This window comes from Nannospalax galili, unplaced genomic scaffold (genome assembly GCF_000622305.1).
Source record: "Nannospalax galili isolate Female #2095 unplaced genomic scaffold, S.galili_v1.0 scaffold929, whole genome shotgun sequence".
In the NCBI taxonomy this organism is placed as follows: Eukaryota; Metazoa; Chordata; class Mammalia; order Rodentia; family Spalacidae; genus Nannospalax; species Nannospalax galili.
In genome coordinates, this window is record NW_008359591.1 from 80,864 (window position 1) to 94,361 (window position 13,498).

The 13,498-nt window shown below is 42.6% G+C and overlaps 1 protein-coding gene across 2 annotated transcripts in view; it reads right to left on the reverse strand.

Moving 5' to 3' along the window:
• Crim1 (cysteine rich transmembrane BMP regulator 1) overlaps positions 1 to 13,498 on the reverse strand; it is a 192,886-nt gene that overhangs the window by 11,588 nt on the left and 167,800 nt on the right. For both annotated transcript variants that reach the window (XM_008823363.3, XM_008823366.3), the window contains one exon: positions 9,298 to 9,519. In XM_008823363.3, the coding sequence (XP_008821585.1) occupies positions 9,298 to 9,519 (222 nt within the window). The remainder of the gene's footprint in view (positions 1 to 9,297; positions 9,520 to 13,498) is intronic.

Consider the following 13,498-nt stretch of genomic DNA (forward strand, 5'->3'; position numbering starts at 1 on the left):
ATACTCAATCAGTAGTTCTATGAGATCACAACTGAGTCTAAAAGGATAGCTATAAAATGATGCAAGAGAAGGCCTGGCATGGTGGTACACACCTGTAGTCCCAGCACTTGGGAGGCAAGAGGCAGGCGGATCTCTGGGAAGTTCAAGGCCAGCCTGGTCTACACAGTGAGTTCCAGGACAGCTGGGGCTACAGGGAGACACTGTCTCAAAAAGACCAAAAAAAAAAAGATGCATGAGAAAGAACCAGTGCTCTGAATGCCGTGCAGGCAACAGCCTTAGCCAAGAACTCTCAGCCACACAATAGATGACATTAAAGTTCTCATTTTGTTACCCAAATGATTTTCTCTGAATTCCATGAGGACTAAAATTTCAAAGTAGCAAAATGACCACAGACGCAGTGGAACTCATTACACTAAAGAGACAACCAGTTGCATAATGGAGTCAGACTCTGTAACTCCCTAAGTGGTGTGGTCAGCCTCCCTAGAGTTCCCTGGTATGTCTACCCATATCTCTGTCTCACTCAAGGTCTACTCTTCATTGAGACCTCAGCAGCATCTGACCTTGTTTCCCTTCTTTTGAAAAAGAGTAAATCCAGGTTTGAGATCAGGAAGGGTTAGATTACTGGATTTGAGACACTTAGAGTGGGTCAAGATGTTGAGAGCACAGGGATGACCATAAGTAGCAGGATCCTTCTCACGTTGGATCCAATGTGCATTGGGCTCTTCAGAAATGCTCTTGGGCCACCCCAAACAGGGCCCAAAGCCTGAGATATTCCAACGCCTGACTCAAGGTTAGCCACAGTCAGCAGTGGGCAAACTGCCAGGCCATCAGAGACACCCACCACCCCAGCAAGTGCACTGGTCACAAGTCCATAGTAAGCCCATGTCAAAGATGCAGGAGAGACAATTCTTGCTGTTGCTTGCAGGGGGTGGTTTTCTAAGGTAGCTCCACATTGAATCTGATTCGTAAAAACAAAACATTCATAGCAACTTTGTTTCTTCAAACAGGGTATAAAATGGGGCTGTGTTTGTACCTAAGACATGGCTGGTCACTGAATTAGTGAGTTTTCATGTGAAGCAAATAGAGGACTCTTGCTTTTGAGACAGCTCCAGCTGTACTTTACCAGGACAGCTGCCATCTGGCCCAGATTAGATTCGGATAGATGTTGGTTAATGAGTCTTCATAGAGATATTTTTGCTTTCTACTGTTTTCCTTGAAAGACTGGTGACTTCAACAGAAGCCTGAGAGTACAGTATAGCTGTCTGTGGATGGATGGACCTGGGCCTGCACCTTTGCTGGATATACTAGTTCTTTCCATGGTAACCTGGGTTAATCTGAGAAGGCGCCACTGGTAGGTTTAGGAAAACTTCAGAAACTGGAAAATGGGGGCAGGTCTACACAATGTAAAGGTATTTATAATGAATAAAGTCACTGTAGTTTGTTTTAGAAACAGCTTAGCCTGAGCCTATATATAAAAAGTCACTCTGGGGTTGGAGAGATGGCTCAGTGGTTAAGAGCACTGGCTGCTCTTGCAGAGCAGAAGACCCGAGCTTGAATCCCAGCACCCATATGGCAGCTAACAACTGTCTCTATAACTGCAGCTCCAGGGGATCCAACACCCTCTTCTGACCTCTGTGGGCACTGCATGACACGAGTGTACTTACACACATGCCGGCAATACTCTCATACACATTAAAAAAAAAGAAAAAAAAGTCACTCTAAGCACCTAGCCTAAGGGAGAATACAGAAACAGAGCCTGGGGACAGCCAACTCAAATATTCACTTTATGGCTACTGAGTGCACATGCTGTTTAATTCTGAACTCTACACTGATCACGCCACTGGTTTGCTTACCTTGACAATGACGTTATGCTCTTCAATACCTAGTATTATTTAGAATTTCCACTTACTGGATGCCTGCTGTGTACCAGGTACAGAGCTAAACATTTCACAAGTCAATTCCATTTGATACACAGCTCAGTGGACAGGGCATTGCTTCAATTCCACAGAAAACTGAGGCACATGGAAGTTAACTCACTTGTCTAAGATGTGACTGCAGGAAATGCCAGGGTGGGACAGGAACCAGAGTGGATTTGGCCCTCCAGCCCTTCTGCCTGCTCAGCACAATGGGATGGCTGGGGGTGAGTACTTTCTGGGCAGATATCAGTGCCACACACAAAAAAGTCATTACCGGCCAGTGACTCTGGGAAATGGAGACTTCTTTCAACTGGGTGGCACAGATGGATTGAGGAGTGGGGACTGTAGAGTAGTGGGGACTAACGGGTCTCCTGGGAAAAGTCTCCGTGGGACATGTCTCTCTCTCATTTCCCTTTCTCCTTCTCTCTCAGTGGAAAATGATTAGAATGTTCAAAGGAAAATATGAGGAGTGGCACTGATAATAAAGCTTATTTTTAAAGCAAGTGCATTAGGAATTATATATCCAAATAACTGTGATTCTCTTCTACATGACCCTTGTAGCAGGCTAAATATGCATTCCAGTGACACTGCCATGGCTTCAGCTTTGGGATTTTCCTTTTGCAACAGCATCTGTGGCCAAGTTTTGAAATATTTAAGCAAGACAGTCACTATTTCCTGGCTTCACCTTGGTTTTGATTAGCTGTGGCGTTTCACTTCCTCAGCCTGAGCCCCTGTCTTACCACTTGATTCCACTTGGGTTGATCTCTTTCAGGGTAAGGATTTGCTTCTGCCAGCATAGCCAGCACAGTGCGCCAGGGGCCTGGGATCCTTTTGCCACAATGGCTCCATGAGTTGGGCTGTTTAAGTCACAAAACGCTAATAGACATGTCCCCTCTCCTTTGGATTCAATGTGAGCAACACTGTCTGTGCCATCTAGGTCCACATTAAAAATAAGTAATATCTTTCATTGGTAGAACTGAAGAATAACATGTCTAGGCTATGTGAAAGGGGAGGAAGAGTCATCAAGGCCTTGAATGTTCACTCTTCCTAGGCTGAATTCTTCAAGTGCTTAAACTTGACAATCTCATGTCTTTTAGAGACACTCTAACAAGCCGTGAAGTTTGGACCCTGTTTTTATACTTGAGCTAATTTAATTATAAGAAAAAGCTCACAAATGGCTGGGGAAGTCAGCAGCTTTTTCTTCCTCTGTCAAGATTCGACTTGGAGTCTTGGGAGTCACTCGTGTGGACCCACAGGCCTGGCTGACTCTGACAATGCTGCTGGATATTTATGAGTCGCCGCAAAGGAAGCCTCTCCATACTATTTTCCGTTTCCTCCGTGGAAGGCTGTAGAAACCCACATCTACTATGACCTGCATTAGAGTTGAGCTTTTAGTTCCTGCCTGGGAGGCAGCTTTCTTGGGTGACCACTTCAGGTTCTAATTCTGTTCTGGTGGTCATGGTGTGGGAGTTACTTCCTGGGAGGAAGTTAGGCAACTTTAGATATTGCATCAGTTCTTTCAAATCTGCATACTGCTCAGAGTCCAAGAAGCTAAATGCAGCCCTTACTCTTAGAATAAGTCTTCCCATTAAATCATTCCAGCACACTCCCATAGTGGACATCTGTTCCTTCTACGGATAGAGATGCAAGCGCACTGACAGCACTGTTTTTAACTTGGGAACATAGTGGAGAACAGGGCCTATTCCCTCAGGGACATGCTCCCAGACACAAAGGTCTTATCAGCCTGGTGAGTTCCATAGTCCACATGGGACTAGCTTCTGAAATCCATATTAAGGGTTCCATCTTCTCACCCTGACAATGCCTAAAGGGCAGTGAGGTTTGTGGGTCACGAGAAAGAAAATTATCAAAGAAGCCAATGGACCTTTAAAGATGACAGAAGGCGGGGAGAAGAATGCCACCAAAGCATTTGTCTGCAGGCCCTTCTCTGCACCAGGAGAAGCCAGGTGCTCCACTCCACCACGAGAGATAAATGCCACTTAGTGCATGTTGCTTAGGTTGGCTGAGGTGTGCACTCCAGGAGCAGCAGTCCACCGAGCCAGGGCATGCTCACACCCTGCTCGTGTACGTAGAACACATCCACATTATCTGTACATGCTGCTTCACTTTCACAGCACTTTTGTGAAGCACAAGGTATCTTCTGCATGAGGCAACTGAGCTAGGTTACATTGCATCACCAGGACACAGCCAGGTGTGGCAGAGTTGTGATCACAACCCTTTGGCTCCAAGGCAAGTTCCTTCCAGTGTGCAGAAGTTTTAAATACGAACAAAAGACACTGCAGTATGAGTCTACTGTTATAACATTGTAACTTAAAAATGTGCTTGATTCCTTGTGAAAGCACTGCCTCAAATAGTAATACAGAACTAATATACAGAAAATGTGTACTGCTAAGCTCTAGTCAGACAGATGTACCAATAAGAAAACTATTCTTCTTGGACCTGGAGAGATGGCTTGGCGGTTAAGAGCACTGACTGCTCTTGCAGAGGACTCAGGTTTGATTCCAAGCACCAACATGGTGGCTAACAATTGTCCTTAACTCCAGTTTCAGGGGATCTGACACCCTCTTCTGACCTCCGTGGGCACTGCATGACATGGGTGCACTTCCATACGTGCCTCATACACATAAAATGAATAAAAATAATAAATGAAATATATTTTAAAAAAGAGAAATCTATTCGATTTTTGTTAAGAAAAGTAGTTCAACAAATGCACTTTTGAAAAAGAATTAAAAGATAGTACACTTTATATGACAAAGTCAATAGGTGTTTAAAATCTGATCAAAACAGATTTTCAAACAACTGCTATATATTAAAACAAAACTTTATGTACCTTCCTCACAGTACCTCCAGAATGTGTGACTACAACTCGGAGTTTAATGTATTTGATTTTGGTTGCAAAAGTCATTTCTTCATTCAGAAAGTCTGCACAAACACCCCCTGTATCCTCGAATCACTTCATCTCATCTGGAAGAGGCACAGGTGACCTTGAATTCATCTCACAGCTCTCCTGCTTTAAGCTGGGGTTCTTTTGGGGACGAGATTATTTTATACCATTTGTTCTAATAATAAATCGGTTAGTTTGACATTTTAAATTAGCAACAAATATTTAATTCCAGTGTGAACTTATTTAGAAAAAAATACTGACCCAGTGAAAACTATTCTCCGAGGAATTCCTATCATGGTGTTCACTTTCATACATCTTAAAAAATATTTTATTATTTCTATTTATGTGCCTGAGTGTACTGCCTGCATGTGTGTAAGTACACCTGTGTTGTGCAATGCCCGAAGAGGTTAGAGGAAGGCGTTGGATTTCCCCAGAACTGGAGTTATGGATGGTTGTTAGCTACCATGTGGGTGCTGTGAACAGAACCTGGATTCTCTTAATGGCTGAGCCATCCCTCCAGCCTCCAACATATCTTTAAAGATAGACATTCTAAAATGACTTGAAGTCATATAATCAGAGTATCTTAACTTTGCTTATACGCAAGTTATAAATCACATATGCATTTCTGTTTTATGCATATAATAAACACAAACAACTGTTATCCGAAATTAACTAACCTTTGACAAAAACTTCTTACATGGAAAGATTTGCCAACTCAGGGATTTCTAGTCATCAAGTGTGACTCTAAATATCTGATCTAAAATATCTAATAAAGTAACATGCAGTAACAAAGAAATTCTGACCAAACCTTAATTTTCAATATAATATTCAGAGCAACACTTTCAACTCAGCCAGCACATAGTTGTGTGCTCAAGATGGTCCTGTTCTAGACTCGCCTGGTGGGGGCACATCTGAGCATCTTGTGTTCTAAGCCAGCAGGAAAGACGCAACAGCAATTTGGAACTGAAGATTGATCCCACGAGGAGTGTTCTTTCTATGAAGTATTTGTCCAGGAATAACTGAACCCCAGGCAGACAAAGGACCCATAGGAATAACCCCCCAAGTTTGGGCAGGGTGTGCATCCCCACAGATGCCCATGGGAACACTCAATCCCCTCAATCAGTGGGCAGGGTGTATATCCGCACAGATACAGCAAGTACAAGTGGAGTGACGGCTGCTGGTTTGCTTTCCTCTAGGAAGTCATGGAATCAAGATCTCATTTAGCACTGAAAGAGATTTTTCCCCTGCAAGGGGCTGAGAGAGGCAGTAGCATGGGGCAGCAGGTAGTGAGGCGAGGGGGGCTTTATAGCAGCCCCATCTCGCATGGTGAAGTGCATCATTACAGAGGAATCTGCTTGTTTCAGGGAGCCACACATCATGCCTACAATCACACAGCAGAATTCCCAGAACTTTGTTCTTGATCTGATTCATACTCATGTCATCTCTTAAGGCATTTTCATAGTCAGAAAACCTATGAAAATAAAATACAAGCTTGTGTGTATTTGTGTAGGAAGTCAGAATACAAAAAATTAGAAAATCAATTAAGGTACTCCATTAAAATGATTGGGTAATTACTACTTAGTTTTGTTCTAGTAGAAGGATGAATTCCCTAATGATGGGTATTATAAGCAATTAGAGAAAGCTGCTCACTTTTCAAAATTAATCACCAATCCTATTAATTATGTCTGTATTACACATCCTACTAAATTAGCACACATAATATGAGGCCTTCACACATCAAAGGAGAAGCATTATCACTGCACATTATTAGTGAGTTGATAATTTAGCTGAAAGGAACACAAATACTTCTAATTAGATGTCTACTTTTAGTAGGATCACCACTTTGCATTATTCTTATGCTGAGAATAAAATTATACTTCATAAAGTAAAAGCACGCAAACTTTTTGGTTTGGACTACCAGAAGAAAGAGGTGCGTTGAATGGCCCGTTTCATGGCAGGAAGAGATCTGCAACCATGGCAAAGTCAGTGCCACAGGCTGGAGTGAGGTGATCTGTGCAGTCTAAGTGAGGTACAAACAACCTGGGATGAACTTGAGAAAGCCTCAAACCAGACACAATGCAAGCCCTGGTCCTCTACTCTGTGGGAAAGCAATCAGGTGCTCTACAACACAGCAAACAATGGCATGTCTCCCCATTTTCCCTTTGCTAGGTGACTTCTGCATGGTGATAAGGGCTTGCCACTCAGGCACAGTTCTGAAGTACCTTTGAGGGTTCTGGCCTCGCCCAGGCCTGGCGCCTCTGCAGAGGGACCAGGCTGATGGGAAGTTAGAACCAACTGGTTGGTAAGAAAACAACTCCCCAAACACACCCGACAGTCAGATAAGCAATCACAGAGTCACATTATGAACTGAACTTTCAATGCTTAATGTAGCAGACCTGCTTGAGAAAGGGAGTAATCTAAGAAGGCTACTTACAAAACAGCATGACACAGACAGAGGAGGTTGATTTCAACTACACAACAGCAGGCAGGGGGAGGACTATGACACAAGCTGCTGCTTTCGAGACAGCAAATCTCTCATGTTCCCAAGCGGCAGGTTTATAGAACACAAGTGCACACACATCAATGGATAGAAGGGGAGGGGTGCTGCTGAGGGTGATGGAACAGAATACCCACTTACATGAATCATAATTTAATGAAAGTGCTTATAATCAAACTTAAAACCAAAATCACAAATTTTGGTCAGATTGAACTTTATTCCCTACACTAAAGAAGAACAGAGAATCTAAATGATCCAGGAATTGGAAATATGAAGCAAAAAAGAAAAGCAGACGACAGAAAAGATGGACAGAAAGTGCTAAGATTGGAAGGTGTCTCTCCACAATTTTGGAAAGTTATCCTTGTGAGAAAGAGAAGTGATTTGCCATTATTGTATGAAAACAAATCTACAACTCAAGTAACCACAAATTTACCAGCAAAGCAGCAAAATGCAGCAGGAACTTATTGCTGAACAAAATCACTGAGAATTTCAACAAAAGAGATTTTCCTCTGACGGTAACGTGGAATTCTTAGGCACCCTGTGCTCTGAGTTTCCAAGGATGAGCCACGCACTCATCTTTTTATCACTGGAGTTCTGATATGTAAATAGGGCAGTACTACCTGAACGTCTCCCTGTGAGGACTAAACAGTACCCTAGTTACACCTCTGTTCAGATTATCACCTAAGGCAGTGCCATTTCTTGTATGAATTTTGGTAGGCTCTTAGAAAAAGTAAGCGGCACTATACTGAATGTACGTCTGGGTATATTTTTAGTTCCATTTAGAAACAAAGCTGATGGGTGGCACAGAGAAGCCTGCATCCCAGTCACTAAGAGCCACCATATGTCCGAGTGTCTGCAGACACTTCTGGTCTCTAGCTGCTCTAATCACAATTATCCTGAGTTCCCACTCTCAAGGGTATTATAGTTTAAAGAATAAATTATACAGATGGTCATTCTAAAGGAAAGAATCAAGCTTTCAAGGCTTATTTTTAGTGCTATTTGGTCATTACACTGGGAACATCTAGCTCTGTAAAATCCCCAAGAACAGCCAAGTTCTGTGGGCTAAGGCTCTCTCTTCTCCTCAGGTGTTACTCTAAATGGCTGCAGTGACTTTCGTCTAGAATATATGTAAAAATCCCCAGCAATAAATGCAAAACACCTGTAATGAATAACAACTGGCATGTGTTTTCATTTGCTACCCTGATTATAGGTTCACTGTGGGATTGAGATGTGTCTCGTTTCTCAATTGACTTTAGAATACAAAAACAATAAAGACAGCTAGAGCCTTGGGAGTGGGGACTGTCCTTGATTAGCACTGCCAGCTGTCTCAGCTGAGCCTTCTGGTCCCTGAAGCAGCATCTGCCTCATAATACACAGGACCAGTTTGGTGTGGATATTAGGGGCTAGTATTCATATGTCCTCTGCTCACAAGATGTAGCACCATGGGTCAGAAGAAGGAGAGGGCTCTGTCAGTTACTCAGGCCTTGCTCTGTGAGCCTAGGCCACCAACATGGACAGCAACGTGGCTTAAATGGGATCAATTAATTGCCTTACCAAAGACGGGGGGAAAACAACTCTGGAAGATGAAATGAATATTTGATATTCAGTTGATCTAAAGAGAGAAGCAAGTTTTATACACTGAATATACGTTACTATGGGAAACAGCAGGGGAAAACGACTATTGAAAATAAATCGGGTGGAGAAAGCTCTGATATTGAAAATCCTAAACTTGTTCCAATGGAACATGACAGTGCTATAATACCATTATGTTCTGAGACAGCATCTATTTATTCTTAACACGTTCCATCTTGGGAGCACATCTCCCTGATCTTTTCCCTGCTTGATGTTCCTACATTTGGTCTGTGTAACCTATCAAACCAGAAAAAACAATTTTAAAAATATTAACTGATCTAGGCAAATGGCTGTCCGTGCCAATTTTAGCAGCCACTGGTAGAGAGGAAATTTTTTTTTCTTGATCTTACCTAGGCAGTAGGGACAACACTGGCCTTTTCTCAAAACGGGTCTTTCACAGGACACAGCAGGGCAAGACTCAGAGTAACAGCTAATTACGCTGTCCACGCACACGCAGCTGGTGCAAACGTCAGGCTTCCAGGACTCAGCTGCCAGGAATATATCCCCTTCATCATTTTTGCAGTAACTAGGCACGCTTTCATTATGGGATGTGGAAGGCTGAAGAGGTTCATCTGGAAAAATGAACATACAGGTCAGCAAAGATGATGCTGCAGGCTACCAACTATGCAACACAGTTATGCGTCACCCGGTCTTAAAAGAGTCCCTAAGGCTCTACATGCCTCCTTAAAAAAGGGGTCAGTCATAAATTAGGAAGTCTGATTCTGGTGGGGTCTTGAATTTTAAAACACAGTAACAAAATTCATTAAAGACCAGTCTTGTAGATTCTGTCGGTTGGTTACATAGCATCTATCTTTGTCCTTCCTTACCTGAAATAAAATCTTTGTCTTCTTTGGGGACTCCCAGGATTTGGATCACAACAGATCTAAGTCCTACTTTCCCAGTCTGCCTTGCAACTAGGAAGGGAGACACCTCACCTTGCTGTAGCTCAGGGCTAATGGAGGGATTTCTAGGGAAGCTTCCCCTTTTTTCAAATGGAAGCATTGCTACCACCAACCTTCCATAATCTTTCTGTCTCGAAGATGAGCATGTTGACATAGTTGGTTCATCCTTATCTCAATCACTGAGCGACAGAATAAATGTAGATACGCATCTGACTGCAAGCTTCTTGTAAAGTAGGGAAAATAAGTCACTATTTGTTTAAAATTTATAGCTAGGTTTTCTTACTTGCAGCCATGTAATCTACAATCCATTTTCACTGTACCAGACTATCTTAAGACATGTATTTGTAACATTCCAAAGTTCAGATGTTCTCAACGGTGACTGAAAGATAAGCAATCCAGATCGAATAGAAGTATGTAACCCCAACTACCAGCAAGTCATCAGTGTTTCTGTTGTAGAAAGATATACTAGAGTCTCCACATCAGATGACGACTTAAAGCAGAAAAGTATGCCACCAGGAAACCCAGCTATCTTTTGGGTGTTGGTGTCCACAGAAAGTAACAGAAATTAACTACAAGGAGAAATCTCAGTAAAAAATGCAAGGTAGTGAGGGTCCCACTTTAGAAATATCACAATCTCTAATGAGAGAAAGTATTTCTCTAACCCACCCCGGAATCTAATGGCAATGTGTCTGGCAAACCCCTAATCCAACCACATTTTCTCAGTGGACACATAGTGGACAGTGGTTATGTTCCTTTCTGAATTAGCTTCATGAACTCTGCTATTCTCAGCGATGAAACAGAAATAACAGAGACTGACACGTAGTTATCCCACAACTTAGAAGCTCTAACTGTCATATCTTCTTTCCATCCACCTTGTGAATAAACCCTCCAGCCGACATATGTGACTCTCTGACGACTAAGACAGCTGCTTTACCTGAGACCTGCTCTTAGGGCCAGAGAGAAGCTGGCACAACATAATTAGACTAAACTAATCCTTTACAACATGACCATCTCTCCTCTCACCAGTCTTGAAGGCAGAAACATGAGAAAGAACAGCCATTGGTTCCACTGATTCCAGTTCACTATGGGCCCTGTTTCATGGATGGCTCCTTATACCTGTCCATATTCAGTAGACTAAAGACGGAAAGGTGGGATTATGTTCTCAGTGACACACATTGATCTACTCTAGGCCTTGAAAGTCAGAGGGATGCTGCAGGCTACATTAGCTTAGTTCTTGCAACCATGCTTAGGCCCAACTTTGTGTAAAAGTTTAGAAGATGAAGAAGCAGAGACAGCTGTGAAGACAGAGGACATGAACAACCTGAAATCCAGATGGTTTTTACTGAGGCCCAGAAAAGACCCCAAAGGGCAGCAAGATGTACTGGCTGAGATGGAGTGAGGGTCAGAGCTGGATGCAGAGTGGGCAGTCTCCTTCACGAGACAAGAGGCTTCTAACCAAAGCTTGCGTGGAAACGCAAGTTGGCATCTCTCCCTCGGACCTTCCTTCTTTCAGCCTTTCTTGTATTCTTGCTCCAGACACCCTATTTCTGCTTCCCAACACTGACTTCTTTGTTTCATCATTCAATCACTAGGAGTGATTTCTCCTAGTGGTCAGTCATTCCTGTAGTTCTTTTAGACCTTCCTGTCTCTCCTATACTATGCTTTTCTTTTTTCTTCAAATACTAGAAAATAAAGAATGAAAGAAAAATCTGAAAGGTAGCAAAAAGGAACAAACACAATTCTATTCTTTGTTTATTTATATATTGATACAGAGTATCACCCTGTAGCCCAAGCTGGCCTGGAACTATGTAGCACAGGGTGGCCTCAAGCTGGTAGCAATTGTTGTTTATTTATATATTGATACAGAGTATCACCCTGTAGCCCAAGCTGGCCTGGAACTATGTAGCACAGGGTGGCCTCAAGCTGGTAGCAATCATCCCTTCTTGGCCTCCCAGGTGCTGAGATCACAGGTGTCTTTTCTTTGTGCTTTGGGGGAGATATTACACTAGCATTCCCATATCCACTCTTTCTTCAGGAAACCACTTCTGTGATGATCCCTGCTCTAAGCCAGGCCACAGGAAGGGCAGAGGGAACAGGAAGGTATCTCATAGATAGAATCCCCATGTAGACATAGGTCTTCTTGTGGACAAGTTTATATCATTTTTAGACCTCTTTAGAATGCCATAACCTAAGATCAGGGATGATATTCTTTCTAGATGTATAATGTTGCTCTTCAAATTTACTGTGATCTGAAAAACTGATACCTGAAGTTTTAAGATAATGACAGAGGCAGACATGGTGGACCACACCTGCAATCCCTGCACTAGGGAGGCTGAGGCTGGAGGACTGCTACTTAAAAATATATTTTTACTGCTGCAATATAGTTATGGATGGAAAGCCCAGAAAGATACATTATGGAATGAGTAGCTCATTTAAATACAGATATTCTAGTTATGCACTGATTCACATATCTAAAAGTAACCTTTGGAACACTGATATATAAAAAAGGAAGTCCCAACAGCTGAAGTACCTTTCAAGTCATAATGGGAAGAAAAAGAGTCACCCTGACCTAAGTTTATACATGAGAAATTAAAGCAAGGTACAAGATGGGCAGTTTGTTAAGATCCTCAGGCAGGAAGGACACACCCTGCTTGACAGGAGCCTCTCCATACGTGCTCTCTTGTTCTGTGCCCACACCTAGTCCTGGCCTTGGCATTTCCAGCGGGCCATCTTCACAGGGCTCTGCTCTTCCTGGTCTGACTCTCTGAGTGTAGTCAGGTGTCCTGTCAATGACTCTGGGCTTGGGGTGCTGGTGCAGTGGCTTCCCCAACACCCCTGCCATGATCAAGCCCGTGTTCTCTCAGACCTTACCCCCAACAGCTCAGGGGAACTTCTTACTGTTCTCAAGTCTTCCTAAGCTACATATACTCAAACCCTTCCCCTCAAAGTTCTCGTTGCTTCTTTATTTTTGTAATGTAGAACCCTGGGGTGTCTGGTCTTCTTTTGGGCTATTGCTTCCCAGTACAGAAATTATTTCTGGTTACATTAACCTTAGGATCCCCAGGCTCAATTCAGGCATTCCACAAACATCTGTTAAGACAAGTAACTAAATGGATACAAGCTCACTGTCACCAATGAACAGAGCACTAAATGGTTTCTATCAGGAGGATATGAGTATTCATGGCTGTTTCTTAACAAAGAAACACCAGCAGGGTGCTTAAAAATGGTGATAATGATAAAAATACAAAGGGAATAGGTCACACATCCCTAAAAACTTAATACATATTAAGTACTTCTTATGCTACATAAGATTTCACACGAATTAGGCTTGTCAGATCAACACAGCTGCCATTTACAGCAACAACGTTGTACTAAGATACCTTAGCTAAAGTGAGCAATGACTTAAGCAAACAGTGGCTATCCCTACATGTTCACATGATGCAAACAAAAGAACAACAACAAAACCCACCGACATGTGCCCATGAAGGTTTTACTGCTGAGTAAGCTGGAAGAATGACAGAGCATGATTCTGGACTGCAAACTAGGCAGGGTAAAAATGAAAGTAATAAAACACAAAGCTTTATGTCCTATTGAGTAAAAACGCTTTAAGAGTGTTAAGGTAAGTGGTTATGATTTTACCTGAAAAAAT